This window comes from Heptranchias perlo, chromosome 17, assembly GCF_035084215.1.
Source record: "Heptranchias perlo isolate sHepPer1 chromosome 17, sHepPer1.hap1, whole genome shotgun sequence".
NCBI classification, from domain to species: domain Eukaryota; kingdom Metazoa; phylum Chordata; class Chondrichthyes; order Hexanchiformes; family Hexanchidae; genus Heptranchias; species Heptranchias perlo.
The window spans coordinates 17,388,763-17,414,725 of NC_090341.1; the positions used below are offsets into that span (position 1 = coordinate 17,388,763).

The 25,963-nt window shown below is 38.5% G+C and overlaps 1 protein-coding gene across 4 annotated transcripts in view; it reads left to right on the forward strand.

The window, feature by feature from the left end:
* The window catches only part of atp2b2 (ATPase plasma membrane Ca2+ transporting 2), a 572,540-nt gene that overhangs the window by 434,951 nt on the left and 111,626 nt on the right, over positions 1-25,963 (forward strand). For all 4 annotated transcript variants that reach the window (XM_067998633.1, XM_067998635.1, XM_067998632.1 and 1 more), the window contains exons 8-13: positions 5,992-6,024; positions 6,612-6,725; positions 11,108-11,149; positions 13,293-13,457; positions 14,959-15,173; positions 17,757-17,999. In XM_067998633.1, the coding sequence (XP_067854734.1) occupies positions 5,992-6,024; positions 6,612-6,725; positions 11,108-11,149; positions 13,293-13,457; positions 14,959-15,173; positions 17,757-17,999 (812 nt within the window). The remainder of the gene's footprint in view (positions 1-5,991; positions 6,025-6,611; positions 6,726-11,107; positions 11,150-13,292; positions 13,458-14,958; positions 15,174-17,756; positions 18,000-25,963) is intronic.

Here is a 25,963-nt window from a genome sequence, read left to right on the forward strand (position 1 = left end):
ATTTATTTGTCAACTGCTGCAGTAAATGCATTTTAGTTTCGTCCTTGCTAAAAACGTGCTATTGCAAAAGTTTTCTTTCTGCAGGGTTCCTTTGTGAGGTGGATAATTGGTAAGGCCAGTGCATGTTTGATTATGCAAGAAGAATGAGCAGAGAGTTATTAGTTGGTTGTGAATGATGTTCCTTTATTGCCAGTGAAGAAGTTGCTTTATTAAATTGTTTATTTATCAGTATCATAATTATGATGAATTGCAGCTTTCAAACAATAGACCAATATACTCACTGATGTTTCATCCTCCGTCTTGAAGAAAGGCAAAAAGGAAAATATGTTCAAAAAAGATTATATTTGGTAGCTTTGATTTTCTAGTACCCTAAACTTTGAAATTCCAATAAAATAGGCCTGAACAATCACTTTTAGAAGCCAAGCCAATTAAAACACATTTTTCTCAATTTAGACATCCTATTTTGATGTTTTTTTACAGATAGCCTTTAAAATGTCAACATTGAAAACTGCACATGGTTTCCTTTTTCTTAAAACACGAGAATGTTGACAGCGTTGTAAATACATCTGTTAGAAGAAGATGAAAACGCAGCACAGAAAGCAACTACTGCCTGCCTTTCCAGATTAATAAATAAAACCACGTCATTTTTTTCCCCAGAGACAACATGAAACATTTCAGTAATGCCATACAAAAGATTTATTTGATGGCAGTTTAAGCTAAGAAAATGATACTGTCTATTCCACTTAGGTGTTTATTTGTTAAGTGCATAACATTGTATGAATCCAAATCTCCCTGCCCATTTGTGTGTGGACTTGGCCTGTTCAAGACTCCCCTTATTTAAGGTGCCGTTCTTCAGTTCATGTGCACAGTACACTGCCACTTTGTGTTGCCCAATTCTCACCCCTACATTTGTTCAGTGACATAGTATAAACAGTCTACTTGCATCTAGCAAGATGAAATTTTAATTGAAGTAAATTATAATATTGTAAAAAGAAGCAGCATATCTTAAATAAGCAATTTTATTTTCCTCCTGTCCAAGGTCACACAGCAGCAGCTGGCTGAGAAGACAGGTGGCTAACCTGCCTTTGGTCTCTCAGCCAAGATCTACCAAAGCTGATGTTAAGTGTCCTGTAGGAGTAGAATGGATCCAGGGTGATTTGCCCACTAATTTCCCCCTCCCTATGAGAAGAACCTAGCTTCCACACACAGCCTTCTCCCAATTACGTGACTGAGATCAGCAAATTTCTCTCTGGGGAACTGCTGTTTTGAAGTCTGTGTCCCACTGTTAGCTGGTTCAGCTCATTGGTGGGGGCACCATGGCTCTCTCATATTATCTTAGCATACACTCCTCTTTTGTGTTGTGCTGAGATAAGTGAACATAAAAATGGGAAGTCAGTCATATATCTAACATGAATGCACCATAATACCTTGAGTGACTTTTATTGTTTGATAGATCTTACTTGATGGTCAATATTGTAGACAAATAGTGTCAAATTATTGCCTGATAAATTATATAAATTGGTATCCCTGATTAATTTTAAACAAAGGAATCCACAGAATATTAATTTTTTTATATTTATTAACAGAACACTTTCTTTAATATATAATTGCATTCTGTTTTTTGTTCACTGTCACTGTATTAACTCTATCCTTTCCAGACAGATGAATGGTGAAGCCTTGATTTAATTAGCTTAAATTACATTCTAAAAGCAAAATTAGTGAAAATGTAGGAAAGATATACAGAAAAAATAATTGGGAGTTCTATTAGTTGCATATGATATAATGAAGTACAATTCTGGAATAATCTTTAATTTAGAAAAGATAATATTTTTTTTCTTCCTCATGGGCATCACTTGTCCCCACACAATGCCATAATCCCCCTAAGGTGGGTGGAGATAATATGGCGTATTTGAATTCCGTGTTCTTCGAGTGTGGAGGAGATGGTGAGCATGATATTTTGGAACGCAGGTATCTCAAAGGGCAAGACTTGCCTCCACATTATCTTCATTAAGCTACAGCCAAAAGGCCACATAATCTTTATAATGAAAAATGAGCTTGTGGGTGTAGGAGAAATGTATTGAGATCTATGTTTGTGTCTAAACTTTGTTTTGACTAATTTGGCTCTGAGTCATACTACATAAACCAGCTCGAAATTTAAAATCCAATAATGTTTGGCCATTATCAGGAGTTCAGAACAACACTTGTTGAAATATCATTCAACTCTTCAGTGATATCAAGGACTGAAAAGGACACAATTGAATATTATTACTAACCATTACATTATTTTATTACTACTGGTACTATCACAATAATACAGATAAAGATAATGCAATTAGCAATGTAATCACGAAGTGCACAATTTGGTTTCAAAATTAAAACATCACAGCTTTATCTCAATTTAACATGCGAATCAGTTCAGAATTGAAATATCACAACCTTAACTTTTGCAATATACATTACGTAATAGATAGCAGTTATACTCTTCCCATTGAAATTTATAGTGTTAGTCTAAAATTACACAACATTTTTGTTCATGTAGTAGTTTATATTGAAACCTTCAGTCTTTCTCTGCCGTTCCTCTGATCCTATCTCTAGGGTATTACTTTGATGAGTGGCCTGTATTTTTCTTCTTTCCTGATTGGCCAGCTCCTTTCTTCTTTTCGTTTCCTCTAACCACCACCTTGCACATACTTAAACTGATACACTCCTAGCACTGAGGTTACTGAGTTAGCTGCTGTAGGAAAATGTTGCATTATGTAATTCTATCTCTATCTAAACATTCAACACACTTCTCCTTTTACTCTTTTTCATCCTTGCTCAAACTTTTTCTGAAGCAATCAGAAAACTAAGGCAAAAACTCTTTCTCTTAAGTACTTCAAGATGCAACCTGATCATCAATTACTTCACATCTGTGAACACACTTTATCTCTGTATGGTTCCCCAATCTCCCAAACTCCATTAATAGGTGAAAATTGTCAGATAGGACTACTTTGTTTATTGTTTCAGCATAAACAAAAAATAATTTTAAACGGTTAAAATTTGCTTCCTTTTAGGAGCTTTTCATCTTTGTAGCATCTACTATTAAGAAGAGTTCTTCATTTTATTGTCCTTACTTATCAGGGTCAAACTCTAATAGTCAAAATCTGCTTTCTTTTAATGCCTCTTCATTTTTGTACAACCTGTTATTAAGAGTATTTATTTTATTGCCCTCACTCACCAGGCTTCATAAGTTTGAGGAGGCCTTGACAGTAAATATTTGCAAAAAATTAATTCTCTAGTGGTGCATATTTTATAGTTTATCTTAGAGGAGCACAGAGCTCCAATGTGCTGCACTACTGTGTATTGGGAATCTGGTTCATTTCTACAGCTCCCGACATGACAATTACCAATCAATCATACTGCTTTCAGGGGTGGGGTTAGCATTAGTAAAGGCCTGGGATTAAGAGGTTGGTCTGTCATCATATCCAAGGAAGTTTTAGGGTACAAAGAAACTACAAAAAGAAAACAAAATCTGGGTGGTACAGATAAGATGACAGTCTCTCTTCGACAACTATGAATTGAGTTTCGGCAGTTTCAACCAATTTCCAGTGGACACTGATCCACAGTACTAAACTCCTCACAATTCAGAGCAAATTGGAATAGTTCATGAACTACAAATATAAATCACAGAATGTCTCAGCACTATATATTCTAATAGGTACAGCTTTTAGAGAACAGAGGCACAAAATAAACAAGGCATGGAACAAAAGAGGTGATATTTGTCGGAAGACACTGGTGCGTTTATGTGCATTAGTCCTCTTGGATATGTAGTTCCTCTGACTATGTACACAGGCTACAGACCAAGAAGAAAAATAACTATTGGCATTTTGCTGGTTTTCAGTAAAGCAAGTTTCACAGTTTATACTGTGCACCATGTTCTAGATATATAATAGTAGAGCTCACGTATTGAAGACACTTACTGAAGAGCACAGTTTAACTGCAAATGTTGGTCAATGTACTGCTTGATTAACCTGATGTGACCTACATCTATTCAATCTCACTGCAGTGATTTAAAAATAAAAAATTGGGGATTTTTAACAAGGGTCTCATGATTTGTTACAGTGCTTCTGAAACTGAGATGTCCTTCCCCATTGGTTGGGCATGAGGCCTATGCAGATGATCTTAAAGGCTACCAACTTTTCCAAACGATGGCATTTTTCCAACTCTTGTAAAATTGTTCTGCTGTAAAAACTTGTTCATTTTTGCTTTTATGGAATTCTATAAGACCCATAGGGGATCATTTTTAACCTAACTCGCCGATTGGAGTCAATGGAAAATAAAAACAGGCGGTCGATCCAATACTGTTGGTTTCCCGTCAGGCGGGTTCGGCTAAAATGACCCCTATAGTGTTTCTTAGAATTCTTCTCATTGGTTAAGCTAATATTTTTTTTTGAACTACAATTCAGAACCACATTTTGTTTAAATCCCCTCTTCCCCCTCATGTAATTGCACATTTGTTTTAAATGATTGACCTTTAACAAGGCCTTAATGTGTAATTTCTTTCCAGCAAATTTCCAATTAAAATATTTTAAGTTGAGAATGAGACTTAGATTAGTTACACAAATGGACAAAGAGTCTGTTACTGGTCTGTATTGCCTATTTATTCATGCTTACATTTTCACTAATACTAATAACAGAGGAAAATATCCTCCTATGTCTTTTCATTATGGTTATGACACTTCAGCATAAGCCATGTATAACTGTTCAAATGTGTAGCAATAAGCTTAGCTTTTATGGTTGGTTCAGTGACTGCTAATGTAAAGATCTTTACTGAATATAATAGGGTGACATCTACACGGCAATTCAAATGGGTGCCAAACACTTCTGAACAATCTCTGATTAAATCTGTATGCTGGTGCACTTGTACATGTTATACTTCACACCTACAACAACAAGTAATATTTTAGATCATATTCTACCAATTAGTAACATTTCATGAAATAGAGTGGGGCTAATTTTAAATTTTGGCAGGGGCGGAAAACTGGTGATAGCGGATCGACTGCTCGCTACATTGAGCGACTGCTCAATTTTCTTTTTCATTGACTTCAGTGGGTGTATAACGGGCAGCTGCTGTGCCGATTTTCTGCCCCCCTCCCACCCAAGATTACCCCCAATATGTCACAGGAACAAGGGCAGCTCTATCGTTCTGATCTAATCGCACATTGTATCTCAACAAGACTAAAACTAGTGGTGTTAGAACTTTACTGATAGTTTTTTTTAAAAAAAATTGCCAGCCTGTGATACAGAACTAAAAACATGAATATGGGTGAAGCTTTAGCGAGAAGATAATTGTCTTTCTGCTGCTTAGATTTCTATTGTAATTCTAATAGCTCTTTTGGAGTCACAGAAACATTTTCAGGTTGTGACAAAATGGAAGGTCTGAAGGAGCGCCATTATTTTCCTCTCCCAGAAGGCATTGCATCCTAGCACACCGGTCAACCTCCAGCCCATGTGACCATTCTTTATGTGTGAGCCGATACAGTGAATGCTGACAGGCTGTTTGAGCACGAGGGACTTCACAGCTAAGCCTTATCATGTCCTCTTCCAATATCCACATATGCGCACTTTTCACCAGGAGGCCTCTGGATAGCCGTCATCCTGGATGATCTTGTGCTCATTTGCCAATGGGTATTGAAACCAAATATAGAGCTTGTGCTGCCACTCTCAGAATCTCGGACTTTCCAATTTGTGTGACTCGGTTACATGTTGGCTTTACCAGCGGAGCCATTGAGGAGTGGATGCTGAAGGAGTTCCATTATGTTCTGTTAAGTTCTACTGTTTTGTTCAATCTAACACAACCTTTTTTTTAAACCAGTCCAAGGCTTTTAAAAGTTAAGGTGGATCATCTGAAGAAATGTTTGTTTTTAAAAAAAAAACACATTGTACCTTTTATTTGAGTGCACATCTAGGTTTTCCTTTCTTCTGTCTTAACATTTGCCAATTACAATACAGGTCAAACAACAGAAGATCGACAACAGTTACCAGGTATCGTACATACTAACCAGCTGTAGAAATGAAGAGGTCGTAGTAGCTTGCACTAATTTTGGAATCCATTACAACAGGGCTGCAAGGGGCTTTGGCTTCCCCTCTCCCAGTCTAACTGGCTCAATCATGGCTATTGCACACTTGTTTCAACACTATCTTCTAACTTAGCTTTAGGCCCTGCTGCTTTGTGCTGTCACAGGGAAGCTTGCTAACAGTCTTATGATGATTATTACACAATGATTAGTGCAGACAATAGCTCTCATGCCTGGTCTCAATTTGCCATCACATCTCTTTGTGCGTTTTGTGATGACACTGTGTTGACTAACATAGCTCCTGTTAATTCTACATGTTTCATGTTATTTATTTAATCCATTTAAGATATAAATTTGTCCTTTCTTTCAGGACTGTTTGCCTGTGAAATTGTGTGCTATCCATGTATTATGTGAATTCTGATGCTTATCATGTTTTTGTTTTGCTTTTGTAAAGTACAATAATGTTTTTTGAACAAAGGTCATATTAATCCATTTCATTTTTTCTTTCCCCATTTTATCTATTTGTTTTTCCTTTGATCCATTATTACCAAGTAGAAGCTCCCCAGCCTCCTTCCCATGCTGTTCCCTCCCAGCCCCTGTCTACTTCAGGTACAGATCGTGCAGCAGGTGCAAATGCCACCGATAGTACAAATGCCAGCTTAGTCAATGGTATGTTGAGAACACCTGGCTTTTTTATTATTTATTTTGATGGATTTCTCATGCTCCACCTGGTTTAAACCTTGTCTTCAAACTGCACAGATGTTTTTGTATTCATGTGATTAATGTACACATTGGGAAATATCCAAGTGTAAATACAGTAGCCATTAAGGGTTGCCACGATAATCCAATTATTGGCAACAATACTCCAGGCATTTTTGAATATTTCAAAATGGAGTCGAGGAGTGCTGCTGTCATATGTCTGTCAGATAAAAACAATAGATACAGACAAAAATTTGATTGTATCAATAGCTTTTTTGTGATTTTCCCCAAAAATATTGAAAAACTGTCCTCCAAGGCTTGACGGAGTGTTATACTATGAGTGACTGGCTCCTTCTGATGGAGTTTGCGCTTGGCACAGCAGCTGTAAAACACTGAGGTAATTTCATCTGCTCATTCACACTAACTGATCACTAGGGATGTCATGTTTCAGCGACAATAAGAGGATTTTAAAAGGTTACACATGTAACCAGCCTCTCTCCATTTTTTTTTGACTGATAAACAATCATCCCTTTACAGGCAGGCTTCTATTAACGTGTGAAGGCCCATTTTGCGAATGCGTGTGACTAGCAGTGAACCTCACCTGCCGCATATGCGGAAAACCACCCCAGTAGTGTAAGAAATGCAAAGGAAATATTGCAGATTTTCAGTAGGTGGTTGGTGATTATCCCTTTCACATAATGTAATAGTCAGCAAAGAGGAATGACATAGTCTAAACACTCAAATGTAAAATGGTAGAATATTTATATTGCTGCAAAGCTATTTGTGCATGAATTGTAATATTCTATGAATGCCCTGGATTCATAGTCACATGTGCAACATTGTCTCAAGTGGATCAAAAACAGTCCTGTACAAAATAGTTTCTGTGAGCATGCAACGGTCTATTTGTTACGCCATTAAAATGTTGACAAATACCAGAATTTTGGCACGCTCCTTTAAATTTTTGAAATTGAAGATGGTTTATTTCAGTTTGATGGTGAGATTGACATTATTTCCCCAACTTTCTCATCTTTATTGCTGAGCTGTGTCTTCCCTTGCTGTGTGCAATCCACAGGTGTGGGATCCCAGGCCACTGCTAGTAGAACCACAAGAGTAACCTGGAAAAGGATTTCAACGATTTTTATGTCCCTCAGCAGTGTAGGGGTCATAGGTGCAAACCAATGTCCTATCCTTCTGTGGTGCCTTACATTGCTACTGCAACGTGCTATGACTAAGTGCCACTTAACTTTTATAAGTAGCTCGCTTCTGTGGAGGGTGTTTAATAATCACCACATGTAGCAACGGTTCAATGGTTCACAGACACACTTTCATGGCATAAGATAATGTACAGGGAAATCTCAGCATGCTTGAGCTTCTTGATTTCCTATTGTAGTAACATAGACTTACTGGGTAAACTGGTCAGCTTCTATGATGTCATCAATAATTTGTTAGTGCAATAATTTTTTTGGCCAATTTTTGACTATGTAGGAAAAGCACAAAAAAAATAATTTGGCTTCACTTTAGGACAATAATAGCAGTTTATACTCTAATGAGTGATTAAGTATTCTGAGGAAGAGTATTTCGAGTGTGTTTAGATCTTGGGTCCCATGGCTGCCTAGCTTTACGCTGTCAATAAAATTGCTTCCAGCAATTGTTGACTGATTTATTTGAAGTGACTGTTCCATTTTGTTTAACTCTATTGGCTACAAATCAGAGCCTCTGAAGTGAAAACTATATCACTTACCACAAAACAAGTGCTAGGGTTATTTAAAAAGGAAAAATAATTGAAAGCAGAGAAAAATGCAGGAGGCAGTTTATGTAGATTTAATTTGCTTACGCACAACAGCGATACTAATCTCTAACCTTTATAGTCACAGATTTTCCAATCATAATACTAATTACACATAAAAGTACACACAACGAGTGTTTTGACTTATTCTGGGTTTCCTGAATCCTCCTGAAAATGTAGATTCGGAGAATAAAATCCATCATTACAAAACATCTGACAGTTTTGTGTAAGCTTGTGCATTGTTGGGTTAAGTTTCTGCTGGACAACATGCATGTCTTGTATGGTGCATGCATTTTACATTATATTTTTGTCTCATGCTTTTCTAGTCTTGTAATAGTGTGAGGTATCACTGATCTTTGTTAGCTGAGATAATGTTGAGATCTGGACTTTTTCTGTTCAGGTGGTTGAATGTTTCACATATTTCAAGGTGCATTACTGATATAACATGGTATCTCTTTATAAACTTAGCGGATTCACTTCACACAGAGCATCACTTTTAAGATAACTGAAATTAGAAATTTATTTGGAGGAACCAATTCAATGTAATCTCCAGTTATGGTAACAGATGAACAGTTCTTAGTGTTCATATTGACATGGATCTATTTAATTGTGCATGTCTGAGAATATTTCAAAATACATCAATACATACATGGACTCGAAAAATGCAAGCATTTTAATGATAGAGTAGGAGGATAATGACTCAGCCTTGACGTCATTAGTGCACTATGGATGTGTGCCGGGAATGGTACATAACCATGTTGTTTATAATTCCCATTTTTATATGGAACACTAAAAAGATATTGACCATAACTACTTACCTGCAGAACTCATTTTCAGAATGAGCACTTAATGTTTTATAGTCAGTATAGGTAATTCTATAAAATGCATATGACAGATGTAAGGCTAAATTAAAATTGCTCTCTTAATATCTGCTACTGAAGCCAGTGATAAGCTGAATCTTTCATAATGGGGATTTGCATGCTTGCCCATCAGCTGTTTGTTCATCCAAATATTATTAGTTCTGTGCCGTTTTTAAGTCTTCACTTTGCTTTTTGTAAAACATTGATAAAGCAGAGAGGTTCACAAATATCAATTGCTTTTTAATGAGGGGTGACCGTGCATGGAACAAATTTTACATTTTGTCACGAGGGCAGCAATGTACCTCCCTCTGATTTTTCCCTGAAAACATAGACATTGATATCACACCAATATTTGGATGGGAATAAAATGCCATCTCATTCACCATACTCCAAATATTCAACTCAGCAGTGCTTGAAACTTATTTCACATCATTTGGATTTGATATTATTCAGCACAAAGTAATGTAGTTTCATGGAACTTGCAGAAACAGATTGCAACTTGGAATATCAAAAAAGGATAAGTAGTGCAGTTGGTTTAAGGCACTTCGGCTCCTGGAGACATAGGTTCAAATTGAGCTTAAAGTTGGTCTTCTAATCTGTAATGAGAGAGAGACCACAGCCAAATAAATTCACTTTAGCAATACAGATGAAATAAAGTACTGCATTTTTCTCACAGCAATAATGGCAGACTAACTTCAGATTATTTTACAACTAACCAAATTTTCAAGATGTGGAGATATCGGTGATGGACAAATGTAAGGAATCTTACAACACCAGGTTATAGTCCAACAGTTTAATTTGAAAATCACAAGCTTTCGGAGGCCTTCTCCTTCGTCAGGTGAGTCACCTGACGAAGGAGAAAGCCTCCGAAAGCTTGTGATTTTCAAATAAAACTGTTGGACTATAACCTGGTGTTGTAAGATTCCTTACAAATTTTCAATATTAGGGAGAGGTGATCTATGCACACAGTTATTTATGGAGATATCTCAGAACTGGGTATGAGTGAACCTTAATTAAGTTGTCGGAACACATGACTGATGCATGCAATTTCTCAGTCTTATTTTAGACTGATTTCTTCTAAGACTAAAATAAGACTAAGACTAAAGTAAGACTAAAACAATGGACCGAGCTACCAGGAATGCACTCTGCAAAAATATTCCTGTCCATTTGAATTTCCTTAGAGATAGTAGTCAGTTTTCTTCTTTCTGTTCTTCAAAATGCCAAAATAATACCCCAAACAACCACAGTTAGCACTATAATATTCATTTCAATATTTGTATACCATACAATCTCGACCTTATCACTTTATTTGCAGATATAGAGCAGTTTTATTTACTGACAGCCACTTTAAGGAATGATAAACCTTTTCACCTATGCACATGAAATGGTGAATAAATTAAACGCTAGGACTTTGATACATAGTTTTTCACGGTCCATTATATCAAGGTTCATGGTGTACTATAACCAGTTACTCCTGAGAAACATGTATGGATATCTTTGCAAATATGATCCTTGAACTTGTGAATCTTTTTGTAGCTAAATAGGTTACAGGTTTTGTGACCATTAAAAACTGTTAAGCTGTTAATATTCGTCTATTATGTCCACCATTTTTTTTTGTTTTTGGTTGCAGTGTAACGCTATGTGTGTCTCTGTTGTGACTCTTCACTGTTTGTTTCTGTTTTGTTTGTTGTACTTTTTCATCATAGGCAAAATGCAGGATGGGAATATGGAAAACAGCCAGAATAAAGGTAACAGCTCTTATCGACAGTCAGACAATCTCTCTGTATATTTTATACTGACATTGATTTCATTCAATTAAGCTGTTCCTCTTCTCTAGTTTTCTGAAGTGCTGACCTGTTATTTACTAACTCCTTCCTATTCTTTTCATACAGGAGTGCTTACTTTTTTTATTTATGTTGCAAATAAATATGGAAATGCAGTCACACCCAACTCTGATCATTTTGTGAAGGACCTTCAATTTTTTAAAATTCTAAAATGCTTTCTAGCTTCACCGTCTATCATTTAATTCATGCCCAGCCTTATTATAGACTGTTTTGACAGATGTCTCAATATAGTAAGTATTTTGGAATTTTCCATGAATATAGCTTTGCAAAACTATACAATACTTTTGATTTAAATCATTTTTTTGGGTTGATTACTCATATGATACAAAAGTATGTTCTTAAAGACTGAATAAGGGGATGCTATATAATATTATTGCTAACAGTACAACCACATATCTTATTGATACTTGATAGATGTTTAATCATCCATTAAAGATTTGCAAACAGTCATTAATATTGTCAAGTAGAATTTTGATCTAAACAAATTAAAAGGACTGTATAAAAATCAGATCTAATGATGTTCATTGTCAAAGAATCTTAACTGCAATGGTTTTACTTGTGAAATGGTTTTAGATTTATGTCTACTATTTTGCAAATGATGGATTGCTGATCTTATCCAGGATGAAGTGCAGAGTGGAGGTCAGCTGCATCCCATTGAGACAGATGAGAAATAAGAAGGTTGAGTCAACCCCCTCCACTCTCCTACATCCTCTAACCAATAACTCATGCAATAAACAGAGGACCAGGAGTAGGCCCTTTGCCCGTCCTCTTGGGAATAACATAGGAGGAGAGAACAACTGAAAGAGGGGAGAAAGAGAAACCTATAAATACATTTTACAAGAAAAGAAAGGATACGCATAAATATATACTTATAACAATGTTTTCGGCTTGATTTCTGTTCAAAATAGTGAAATGATAAAACCTGCTGAAGAAACAGTGTCAAACGGTGTCAGCTATTAGGTGCATAGTAAATTCTGACTGTTAACGAAAGATTTGTCTTTTGTTAGCAAGATGGCCTAAATGTACGTGCTGAGTATGAGACTGTACAGAATAATTTATTCCTTTTGTACACGATCAAGGTATTACAGTCCATTGCACAATGGGAATAAACCACTATCTTTATTTAGTACATGACTCCATTTTTGACAGTAACTATCTCTTTTAATCACTGATAAAGGATATTAGAAGCAAAATAAAAGATGTGTTAGTTTACATCAACTGGGAGGAGATTATAACACTCTCTCTGCCCGGTGAGAACGTGGTGGTGGTGAAATTAAACTAGACGTGGTGGACTTATGGCCCTGCTCCTGCTCCTGCTCTGCTGCCATTTTTCCTGGGAACCTCTGCTGGTTGCTGATTAATCTATGCAAGTTGGGGTCCTACGACGTACATAAGACCCTGATGCAATTTTAACGGCCTATAGGGCAGGGCATGTGCCGCGGACACTCCACCCAATAAAACCTGGTGGTACAGGACAAGAGCCCAAAAAGGTAAGTTTTAAAATTATTCTTGTGAGGCCAAGAGGAGCACGCTTGATCCTTTGCGCTCCACAAGAATTATGTGGGCTGCTACCACCCCGGACTTCCCCTTTCATCGATCGCGCCCCCTGGCCTACCTTCCTGCCAGCCGGGTCAGTCTTTGGGCCGCCGGAGTTGGTGAGCAGCAGCGGGCACCCATTTGGTGCCTGCATCTCGCCAGCAGCATGCTAACAAGGCCCGGTCCTCAAAATGGAGCAGGCCTCCTTCCGGTAGGATCGGGTGTCCAGCCAGTACACTCCTCTGGTTGGCCGTCCGATAATTAAAATTGACCTCAATACTGAACAATAAGATGTCCTATAGCTCCGTATTTGTCTGTAGTTTTATTTCCAAAAGTTACCATTGGAGATTTGGAGGATAATCATCTTTTGCGCATAATAACACAGGGAAAAAAGACTTTAGGAGACCTTCAGCACTTAGATGATTACTAAAGGGGATGCTAATAAAATCAAACCCAGATATTTGTGTTCAAATTATTTTTGACTAGATTTCTTTAATTTGTTTAAATTTAGCCAAGAAACAAGATGGTGCAGCTGCCATGGAAATGCAGCCTCTCAAGAGTGCGGAAGGTGGCGATGGAGATGACAAGGAAAAGAAGAAGGGGGGCATGCCAAAGAAAGAAAAGTCTGTGTTGCAGGGCAAGCTTACCAAACTGGCAGTGCAGATTGGGAAAGCCGGTGAGCCGATTGCTACTTCAGAGAACAATTAATCTTGAACAAGTGAAATTGGAAAAACCATGCTGTTAATAGACCATAGTCAGTGCTAATCAATGCCCTTTCTGGGAATCTTCAGGCAATTTAACTTTTTCAAGTAAACTGTTCTGAAAACTATGTTGGCTACCAGGATAGTTCATGCTGCTTATGGTGTGATATCTCTGTTGCTGTATGAACGATTGTGATACGGTTTTTGTGAAGCTACCTTGTGTGGTCAATAAACATATAAAAATGATTTTTAGTGCAAATATACATGGACCAAAAGCAATCATACCACTGTGCTTCATATTTACATTTAAAATCATACCTTAGTAGATTTACCAAGAAAATAATACCTTCCAAAAACAAAAATTAATACAAATAAAAAAAACTGAACTACACCAACAAATGATATTCATCAACTGCAGTTTACATCGTTCTTTCATGCCACACAAATCCACAAAAGTCTGATGATATGCAAAGGAGCAATAATAAGTTTGCTCAAACAGACTGTTCTTTGTAGAATTTTTAAAATCATAAATTGCTGTTTTAAAAATGGTAATTTTAGGCATAGTATTAACATAGAACCTGATTTTCTGAGGTCATTCAAGTCATTATATAAATGCAAGTTCTTTATTTCTTTCTTTTCATAGACATAAAATGGAATTTCTATTCAAAGTAGCAACATTTTAATCAGTCGGAACGAGCATCTGCACTTAAATTAAATATTATATCATGAAATAAATGAACAGGATATGTGGGGAATGGATACTCTCTAATAGGGGAACCCAGAACAAGATGAAATTGTTAGAGATTATGTCACTTTAAAGCGAATGCAGAAAAAACTTCTTAATGGAAAAGGGTGCGAGAATGTGGAATGCACTGCTCCAGAATCAATTGAATTGTTTAAAGAGAGCTAGATTCATATTGGGAAGTAAAGGTATTAAGGAAGAGTATTAAGGATATGGCAACAAAGTAGGGAATCGGGATTAAAAAGAAAAGGATGAAGCCGATTTGGTCCATTTTCATTCCTTTGTTTCTAAATTTGTATTCTCATTGATGAGCCAATTCTTAAGCTAAATTCTCATACCCACTTTTTGATTGGTTTTGCTTTTGAAAGATGAAAAATATCAGAAACCCAAAGTATTGGCATTTGACCATTTGAATTCCATCAGAGGCAGAAGCTCCATCATTCTGGAGTTGAATTTCCATGGGGGTTGGTTGACCTGATCGTCCGCTGTAACTTCGACAGAAGATCCACAACAACCCCCACAGAATCAGCATAAACAGGATTTACGCTGTTTCTCTGAGGTTTCCACAGTGCCCAAAACTGCACACAATACTCTAGTTGTGGCCTAACCCATATTTTGTTTAAATTCATCATTACTGCTTTACCCTTGTGCTCTATATCCTGTTAAACTGCTGAACGTGAAGCAAACGACTACTTTAACACTGTGACTTTTTTTTAATTTGATTTTTTTTTCAGGATTGGTGATGTCGGCAATCACAGTTATTATTCTTGTGTTATACTTTGCCATCGATACTTTTGTGATTCAAAAACTGCAGTGGCTGCCTGAATGCACACCGGTCTACATCCAGTTCTTTGTTAAATTCTTCATTATTGGTGTCACTGTACTTGTTGTGGCCGTTCCAGAGGGTCTCCCACTTGCTGTCACTATCTCCCTTGCTTACTCTGTGAAGGTATGAATACGTTCACTTATATCGTTCTGTTAGTTTCACAGATAAACATTACAGACCACATACCTCCCTAATGGGTTTCCAAAAAAAGTCATTTCTGGTGGTGTCAAGTGCATCATCCAGTTTTTGTATCTCCATCCAGACATTATGCTTTACTGTGTAATTTATAACATCAGTAATGTACCTGTGGTGTTAAAACAGCTTTGATTTGATTAGCTTTGTGGATGTACAAGTGAGATGTTATTTATATTGTCCATATTGAAATACATAAATAATACGACTGATTGAATCAGAGGTCCTGAAAATGAAATTGAGAAAATGGTTAGAGATATGTTGCAAGATTTTTTTAAAATGTAAAATTTTACAATTTATGATATTTTCAGTGCTGACTTTTGACAATGTAAAGCTGAATGGGAAAACTGGCTCTGCAGTGTAATTGGAGAGATTATGCCAAGAAGGAGCAATGGAGTTTTATTGAAAGTGGGAATGGTTTTCTGGAGCAGACACTCTGCGGTTGATTTCAACTCCAGGCAAGGAACGGGTGGGCATTGGGCAGAACGTCTCCCAATTCCATCTCAGCCCATTATCGTGCCACCAGCGAGCTGCAAGCCCTAAACAGGCATTTTGCTGCAGGACACCGGCTCCCATGTACAGAGACTAACCTGGCCGGTAGACAGGTGAACCCGGGGTGGGGGGGGAGAGCCGATCAGCGGAGGGGTTGAGCCCAGGGTGGCAGCAGCCCACATTAGTCTTATGGAGCCCGGAAGCCCATTCCTGGGGCCTCTTCCTCTTTGCCCAATTCGACTGGGCAGAGCATGCACAGCTTATGCCCAGTTGTCTCTCTGAATCAGTGTTGTCCAATACATTAACCACTCGCCCACATGTGGCTAATTTTAAATGCAGATGTAGCAAATTGCATTTCTTATTTGTAAATGAAATAAGCAAGTAATAGACACCATTGTTAGGCATGTGACCTCAATGCCCATATTTGCACGGCGTATGCATGCGTACTTTAATCTTTTTGTTGGTAAGATGATAAGGTGAAAAGCAGAGTGTGCGAGAGTTTTTTGATCATTGTGAGTGCTTTACCTGGTTACTGAATGGTAATAGATGTTAAGTAAATATACACGTGTGAAGTACATTCACGTGTAGCATGTAAGTGTATGTAAAGTGTTTTCCACTAAAATGAGTGCATGTGGTTAAAATGGTGTTGCTGTTGCCACACCTGTGGCTGGTCAGCTATTTCTATTGGACAACACTGCCCTAAAATGCATCAGGGTCCTATGTACATCATAGGGTCCCAATTTGCATACAGCAATGAGGCTCCTGCCTGATACAGGCAGGTGCTTGGGCTGCCCAGCAAATATGGCGGTGGAGGGGGAACAGTGTGGAAAGTGGTGCACAGCGATTTTAACTCTGCTACCACCCCATTTCCATTGGACGAACAGAGATAAATTCGCCCCTTAACTGTTTGATAAGACTGTAAGATTCATCTAAGTAAATGAGCTAGAAAATCAACAACCTGACCCACAGCAAACTTGGCCTTGTGGACCAACAGAAATGCAGGTCTAGAATTCTGCCATTCAATTAAATGCCTCCCATTGTGGCAAACTGATTGCGTATATGTGCTTCTCATTAAAAAAAAATGGGTCCCTGTATTTCGTATCAGAGCCCAGCACACTATGGAGAGCAGAACCAAACAACAAATATAAATGGGGGGAAACTGGTGCATAAAAGTCCCTTTTTCCAAAAGTGGGGCAATGAAAAATGCTGAAGCAAAGTTCCCTGAGTTTCTTTGGCCCCTGATTCTCTGAGAAAATACTGAGGGGTTACACTGTATTGATCTTACAGTATACGTAAGGAGGTGCTTAGCATCAGTAAGGCGAGGTGCTGCACAGCACTTTTGAGTAAATAAACTGTTGCTGCTGCCTCCAGAGGCTCCAAGGCCTGTCTAATGAGATGACTTTGCCGGTGCCTTCATAGGCAGTGCAACCCCTCAGCAGCAATACAAATGCTACTGTAGGGGGAGACAGGCAACCATCTCTTTTTGGCTGAGCTCTCAGTACTGGGTATTAATTTTAAATTGAACTAATAAAGGAGAGCCACCTATTGAAAAAGCTCGAAGGGTAAAGAATATCAAATGATTGAAACATCATAAAGCTGTTAAAACTGACTGACCCATTCACTGGGTGAGCTTGGTTCAAATCTCAGATTTAGTTAATATTTATACTCTGGCTTCCACCAGAAAGGGAATGATTTATTCTGTAGAGGTCATCAGCTGTATCGATAGGAATCGAGATACCAAACCAAAAGAGGAAGGGAAGACCTGCAGGGATCTCACCCTAGGTCATACTTTAGCTCGCTCTCTCTCAGCTACAGAGCTGTGGTTTGATGAAGACTGTGGAGATGTATCTCATTCTCACAGCCAGGGAATCAGAGGGTTTATCAAGAGAAGAAAATGGGGATAAAATATATAAATCACAATTATTCAAAAAGATTAACATGTCTGTGTTATAAAAAATATCTGCAAACATTCTAACATTGATAAGCAGCTACTTACTGTTATATTGTGCCTCCTTTGACCAGAAAATGATGAAGGACAACAATCTAGTGAGACATTTGGATGCCTGTGAAACCATGGGTAATGCTACAGCAATCTGCTCTGACAAAACAGGCACTCTGACGACAAACCGAATGACGGTTGTGCAGGCTTATGTTGGCGAGGTCCACTATAAAGAAGTCCCAGACCCTGATGTCCTCCCATCAAAAACACTGGATGTGCTTGTTAACTCAATATCTCTCAACAGTGCTTACACTTCCAAAATACTGGTAAGTTTTTCTTTCTTATTAGTGTGTGTTAATTACTGTACTTGACTGAATTGTGCTTTAGGAGCAAGTCACAATTTGAGTATTGGACAGGGATGCTTAATGTGGTGGATACTATCAGCAAGTTCAAGAGGGATAGATATTTTGCAGAGGAAACAACTGATGAACATGAGAAATAAAGTAGTGTATGGTATTTTTTGATCTTTTGTGCCGACCAGAGGAACTGCAATAATTTTGTTTGGTCCTGTGCATTCTTATGTAGCTATGGGTTTCAAAACAAATGGCTCATTAGATGCTTTATTTACAGTAACAATAGTATGCTGTTTGCTAATGTAATAATAATCCTTTCCATGTATTACTTTTAGTGATTAAAATAGTTCAAATTCCAAAACTCTGTACAAGACTCATATATTTTTATCATTATCAAGAGATCCTGTGTCATGCTTAATGGTCCATTTGGATATTGTCCATAGTTGTGTGGGCTTATCTTCTTGTTTCAGGTTTATAATGGTTTACAGCAAATAACTTGACAATGATTTCAAAGTCTTCATTCAATTTATTGAGCTTCCATTATTACTTGCTTGTTCTTCCCTTCAGTATTAAAAATTTATGGGTCACCTACCTGGCCTGTAGCTGTTAATATTCCCTCTGGTCAAAAACCATGTGGTGGTAATGAAAAAGAAAACTAACTAACAGGCAGTCTGTAAGCAGCCAGGATCACTTATCTCAGTTAACATTTACATGTTTGAATGCACAGCATGCGACTATACAGTTTACATCATAGAATATTATACTTCCTTATGCTTTACTTTATACTGTTATACATAATTTAGAGACAGTTTAGTATCTTCTGGTAATTAAGTTCTCTTTTGGTAGCTTCCATTGATATTTGCAAGATCAGGTAATCGACTGATAACTGTACAATCGAATCGAGTTGTTGGCATCCTCTTCAAACTTGGATAAGATCCAGTAGGACTGTTCAGGTTGGGTTTCTCAGTACAATTGTGAGTGTCATAGGAATACATAGAAGTTACAACACAGAAAAAGGCCATTCAGCCCAGCCAGTCCATTTTGGCATTTACCCTCCATGCGTGCAAATAGTTCGAATCACATTTACCCAACCTGTTCCCATATACATTCAGCCACTTTTCCTTCATCCACCTATCCAGTCTAATCATGAATGCTTACATAGTTTCTGCCTCAACCACTAACCCTGGAAGTGAATTCCACAGCCGTACAATTCTCTGTGTGAAGAAGTTTTTCCTGCTCTCTTTCTCTCTCTTACCCCCTCCCCCACACCCCTCTATGGGTACCTTTCAGGGCTGTTCTTTCCCCTGAATTGGCCGAGGGTTTTATTAAATTGTTTATTTTTTGCCTCTCCTGGGAGATTACCTGGCTGCTGGTGGGTGAGAGCATCGGGGGTGTCATGATGCTTAGTTGCAACGTGACTGAATGGGACAGGCTCGAAGAAGCAGCTGGTCTTTCTCTGACTCTCTTTTTGTATGCTCGCGTGTTCGTATAAGTGAAAAATAAAATGGTTCCAAAACACACTGGAGTAACTGTGGAATTTCAATCTGATATTTCTATTCAACAGTTCTTTACACTGTTTCAAAGAAGAAGCTGCAAAACTGAAATATACACCATCTGTTGATTTAAGGGGGGTTAAATTGGTCAACACCAGTAGTGCAAAACCGATAACTAATCGGCAGCCCGTTTTACACCGTGATCAATTTTATTTTCCATTGAATTTCACCCTACGTTGTCCTCATTCTATTTGCATTGCATGCATGTGCCTTAAATAGTCATCTACAGAATAGAAAGCCTTTTAGTTCACTCAACATCAGAAGTAAATTACCTATTTAAATATTCCATCAATTAATGACCTCAGTATAAAATTTTGCATGGGGGCAAGTGATAAATTAAACCAGGTCATATTAAATTCAGGAACACTTGAGTGCTGATTCACTGTAATATTATTATCCTCATGATCTGATTATGCGCAGCCACCCATTAGCTTGAACATCATGCAGAACGAGTAACCCCCTCTTACCCCTCTGTATGTTAATCAAAATGCACCTTGTACAGTACAATCATGAGTGCTGGCCTACATTTACAGCATACGATTGAAGGATAATATAAGATCAGTCTGCAATGGCACAAATGCCAAAGCTGGGTGGAAACCATTTTGTTCCATCTGCCTGACGAATTAGGAAAGGGAATTACTCTGCTGGAACCCAAACATCATTAATACAGTCCTTTGTGCTGTCTCTCAAGGACAAACAATGAGATCTGCCTTCCTGGCTGAAATAGCACTTCAAAACCATGCTAATGTCCCTGCACCCCTACACCGAGCCACCCTCTGTAAAGCTTTGTTTTACAAGAAAAATTTGATAAAGGAACTGGTGCTATTATTCTTGAGAGATGGTAATGCAAAGCAAATTGATAGTCTGAACTTGAAAGAATCATAGAACTAATAAGACCTCGTGCTGTGCAGTGAACAGAAGGAACTGAAAAGGCCATGGGACCAAAACAGTGCGAGTGCCAGAATTACAATTTAACACCTTTCTCATTAGAATCACTGAAAGATTATGGTTTTGAAAAGCTTTCTGTAGCTGCTTCTTTCTCGTCTTTATTTCAAAGCCATTTTGTTTGCATTTGACCTGGATGCTGTTCAATGGATATGGTTGTATTGTGCAGCATATGGGAATCATCTTGAGGTCATGCTGTCCCGACCCTGGTAATATAAATGTGGCCTGTGCTGCAGTGAATTGAAGGCTGTGCATGTGTTGGGTGTGAAGGATTGCAGCGTGCCATATGCTATTCTGGAATGGTTTTTACTTCCCCTGATGGGTATTCTTATGGTCAAATAGTTGAATTCTGACAATATGACCTTCTGCATATTTGCACTTGGTGTAGATTTTCAGGGGAATTGCAATTCTGTCCTTTTCACTACAAAGTACCAGAAGTCAAAAACAATAAGTTTTAAAAAATATATTGAATTGCTTGTTAACTTATATTTTCAGTATTGTGTGTTTATGTTTCTTGGTAAGTTCTTTTTAATCAACTATTTAAAAACAATATGAGACATTTAACTTTCCTTTTAAAAAAATATGTTTTGGTTTCTTTTTGTGCTCATCAGGTTGAGGGATGTCCCAGGAAATAGAAAACATAGAATCATAGAATCTGACAGCACAGAAGGAGGCCATTTGGCCCGTCGTGCCTATGCTAGCTCTTTGAAAGAGCTGTCCAATTTAGTCCCACAGCTCAGCTTCTTCCCCATAACCTTACAAATTAGTCCTCTTCAAGTACATGTCCAATTGCCTTTTGAAAGTTCATGTGGAATCTACTTCCACCATCCTTTCAGGTAGTGCGTTCTAGATCTTAACAACCCTCTGTACGACAAAATTTGTCTTAATTTCCCCTCTAGTTCTTTTGCCAATTATGATAAATCTATGACCTCTGGCCACTTGCCAGAGGAAACAATTTCTCCCTACTTGCTCTATCAAAACCCCTCATAATTTTGAATACCCCTATTAGGTCTCCTTTAAACTTCTCTGTTCCATGGAGAACTGCTCTACTTAACTGAAGTCCCTCATCCCTGGTAAACCTCTTCTGTACCCTCTCCAAGGCCTTGACATTTTTAAAGTGTGGTGCCCAGAATTGTACACTCTACTCCAGCTGAGGCCTAAGCAGTGATTTGTAAAGTTCTAGCATGACTTCCTTCATGGAAAAGAGCCACCAATGGCTGCAGGCTCCATTTGGCATCAGGGTTTCATGGAAAATGTGGCCATCAGCGACTCGCTTCCCTTCCCCTCCCCCAATCACTTGTCTGAAGTGCAAACATTACTGGTACATGGTCAGATAGAGAATATGGAGTCTATTATTAAGGAGACAGTAGCGGAACATTTGGATAAACATAATTTAAAAGGACTAAGTCAGCATGGCTTTACGAAGGGGAAGTCATGTCTGACAAATTTGCTTGAGTTCTTTGAGGACATAACGTACAGGGTGGATAAAGGGGAACCAGTGGACGTGGTGTATTTAGATTTCCAGAAGGCATTCGACAAGGTGCCACATGAAAGATTATTGCTCAAGATAAAGAAGCACTGGATTGGGGGTAATATTCTGGCATGGGTGGAGGATTGGTTATCTAACAGGAAGCAGAGAGTTGGGATAAACGGTTCATTCTCAGACTGGCAACCAGTAGCCAGTGGTGTTCCGCAGGGGTCGGTGCTGGGTCCCCAACTCTTTACAATCTATATTAACGATTTGGTGGAGGGGACCGAGTGTAACATATCAAAGTTTGCAGATGATACAAAGATGGGAGGGAAAGTAGAGAGTGAGGAGGACATAAAAAACCTACAAGGGGATATAGACAGGCTGGGTGAGTGGGTGGAGATTTGGCAGATGCAATACAATATTGGAAAATGTGAGGTTATGCACTTTGGCAGGAAAAATCAGAGAGCAAGTTATTATCTTAATGGCAAGAAACTGGAAAGTACTGCAGTACAAAGGGATCTGGGGGTCCTAGTGCAAGAAAATCAAAAAGTTAGTATGCAGGTGATCAAGAAGGCCAACGGAATGTTGGCTTTTATTGCTAGGGGGATAGAATATAAAAACAGGGAGGTATTGCTGCAGTTATATAAGGTATTGGTGAGACCCCACCTGGAATACTGCATACAGTTTTGGTGTCCATACTTAAGAAAAGACATACTTGCTCTCGAGGCAGTACAAAGAAGGTTCACTCGGTTAATCCCAGGGATGAGGGGGTGGACATATGAGGAGAGGTTGAGTAGATTGGGACTCTACTCATTGGAGTTCAGAAGAATGAGAGGCGATCTTATTGAAACATATAAGATTGTGAAGGGGCTTGATCGGGTGGATGCGGTAAGGATGTTCCCAAGGATGGGTGAAACTAGAACTAGGGGGCATAATCTTAGAATAAGGGGCTGCTCTTTCAAAACTGAGATGAGGAGAAACTTCTTCACTCAGAGGGAAGTAGGTCTGTGGAATTTGCTGCCCCAGGAAGCTGTGGAAGCTACATCATTAAATAAATTTAAAACAGAAATAGACAGTTTCCTAGAAGTAAAGGGAATTAGGGGTTACAGGGAGCGGGCAGGAAATTGGACATGAATTTAGATTTGAGGTTAGGATCAGATCAGCCATGATCTTATTGAATGGCAGAGCAGGCTCGAGGGGCCGATTGGCCTACTCCTGTTATGTTCTTACCTGTCGATGCTGTCGTACGTTGCTGTTTCTTACTCTGTATCTCCTTCCATGAATCTATTTATTTTTCTTCACTCTCTTTAATTCTTCATTTTGCTTTTCTCTCTGTCTTTTTCTTCTTTCCTTTCAGTTTGAAGATGGTGAGTGGTGTGGCACAGCATGGGGGGTGGGGGGGGAAGGAGTTACCAACTGCTGGTAGCTGTATTTGAGTAGAGATTGTGGAGAAAATATGGCCGTCGACAGCTCCGTTCTCATCCCCTCCCCATCACTCATGCTTCCCCTTCCTCTTCCTCTTCATCTTACCACTACCTATTCCCCTTCATAACACCCTGTCACTGTTATCACTACCACCTACCTCTTCCCTTTTGAATTACCCACTCAATCCCTGTATCCTCCCCTCCCACTTCCACCACTGTAACTCACCTCACCCTTAACACATCCACTCTTCTCCCCTCCCACTCACTCACCCCAAGGGTGAATGCTGAAATGATAAACCCCCTCTCACCCTCAATCAATTTCCCTTCTTTTTATCCTTTCCTTTCGGATCTGTTTCTCTCAGGGAGCTTTTGTTTGTTTTTAAATTCAACTTAAAAAAAACTCACCTTAGAATAAGGAAAGAAACTGCCTGCTCTTCTCTCTCTTTATCAGCTCTGTCTGTCTGTCTCTCTTTCCACCCCCCCCCCATATTTTAATACATGTTTTAAAGCTTCAGCAACACCAAACAAAAGCTACAATGGTATATTATTAGAACACTGTCATTTTTCTCTCCCTTTATCTTATAGGTATTACAAATTAGAACTTGTGTCTCACAGGTGTAAATGATTAGCATTGGCCTTTTCTAACTATCAAAAAAGCACAGGTGAGAAAATCAGAATTCGACTGATGGGTATTTGATATAAATTTACCTCAGTGAAACTTTTGAAATTTGTCCACTATTTCAAAATTGTTTGATGATAAGGTCTTGGGCAGAAAGTGCTAGGAGATGAAGGAAAACCCCCCACCAGTACAGCATCCTTGAAAATGAGGTACATTGCACATGCTCAGACTGTGCAATCCAAGTACAGCTCAGAGTCACAGGTTCTGGGCAAAAATATCAATTTTGAACCTAAGGTTTTGAGAGAGCCCTTCAAATAGAAACATTAATGAAGGAATTAAAGGCACAAAAGACAACTATAAAATAGCAGTTATTCTGTGCCAGACACCTTTAACACTGAAAAGTCCAATTGTAACATTACCTACAGGAGTGACAGGTACTATTTTCAATTAAATGCACACTCCATCAACCGATTAGGGGCATGAGGAGAGGACATTATCTTTCAGATCAGTCAACATTAGGAAAATATCAGAGTGAGATTTAGGAACAAATAGAGTGAAGCAGGTTGCAAACCCATTCAACTATACTAGCAAATCTCCTAGGGTATTTTGTAAGTTATGTTGTTTTATGAGGATGGGAACATTGTACCATGTAATGCACAATGAATTCTGCCAATGTGGAACTGTCTGTAACCAGGTATGTCTCTTTGAGGTTACACGGTCTCAGTGCAGTAAATAGACACATCCTGATATCAATTGCAGGCTAATTGAGAAATTCTTAGTAGATTTAGTACTTGTAAATCCTTAGATGCTCCCTAAGGTCAGAAGACACCTGCAGGAAATGGCTGGCTTTGTATCTCTTTAAATGTGATGCATAAAGGGTGACATCTGAAGTATTGTGTAACAGTAACATATAGATCTATTTAAACATTGTGTGAAGTGATGTGCATCAAAATAGATTATATTTTGAAAACAAAATGAGTGATTACAACTCTGAATAAATGAATCTTGCCAAATCTGATGTTTTCATATCGGCAACCTGGATTTGAATCATTGATCCCAGAAAAATGGGGAACATTATTTCTTTTTTCTGTTGCTTGTTAAATATCAAAACAAAAACTGTCCCTGGAATACCTCTAGCATTATTAGTGCTGGCTGCAGAAATGTGAGACATCAGCAAAAGATTACCACCTCCAAGTGTTAACCCCCATCGTCTCTAACCCTTTTTTACTCCCTTCCCCGACTACATCTCCAGCTCACTTTCCACTCAGAAAACAAAGCTGGAATCCTGTGACGTTGATGGCAGATGTGCTGTGTATAATACTTGAGAGGTGATAACTAAAGTTGTTCCAGCTACCAAAAGGAGAAAACTGGGCAGCAGATAACTGACAAATATGCTCCCTCCCTTGAACCAACTCTCAATGGTGCCAGAGAGGATGAAAGAATCCAATAATCTAATGGTAGCTCACTTAATTGCTATCAGCAGATTAAAAAATTAGTGGCACTTCCTCTGGTTACTGTTAGCCATGATGTGTATTACCTTGTTATATGAACAGACACTATACAGGATTCTGTGGAGTAGCTGGTACTGTTAAAACTGTAGTATTTTCTAGTTCAGTAATAATCGATGTATGGGTATGTTTTCTAATTCTTTTAATTAATTCTTTGGATATGGGCATTGCTGGGAAGGCTGGCATTTATTGCCAATTCCTAGTTGTCCTTGAGAAGGTGGTGGTGGGCCGCCTTCTTGAACCACTGCAGTCCATGTGGCGAAGGTGTTCCCACAGTGCTGTTAGGCAGGGAGTTCAAGGATTTTGACCCAGCGACAATGAAGGAACAGATATGTCCAATTTGGAGGGGGATTTAGAGGTGATGGTGTTCCCATGCACCTGCTGCCTTTGTTCTACTAAATGGTGGAGGTCGCAGGC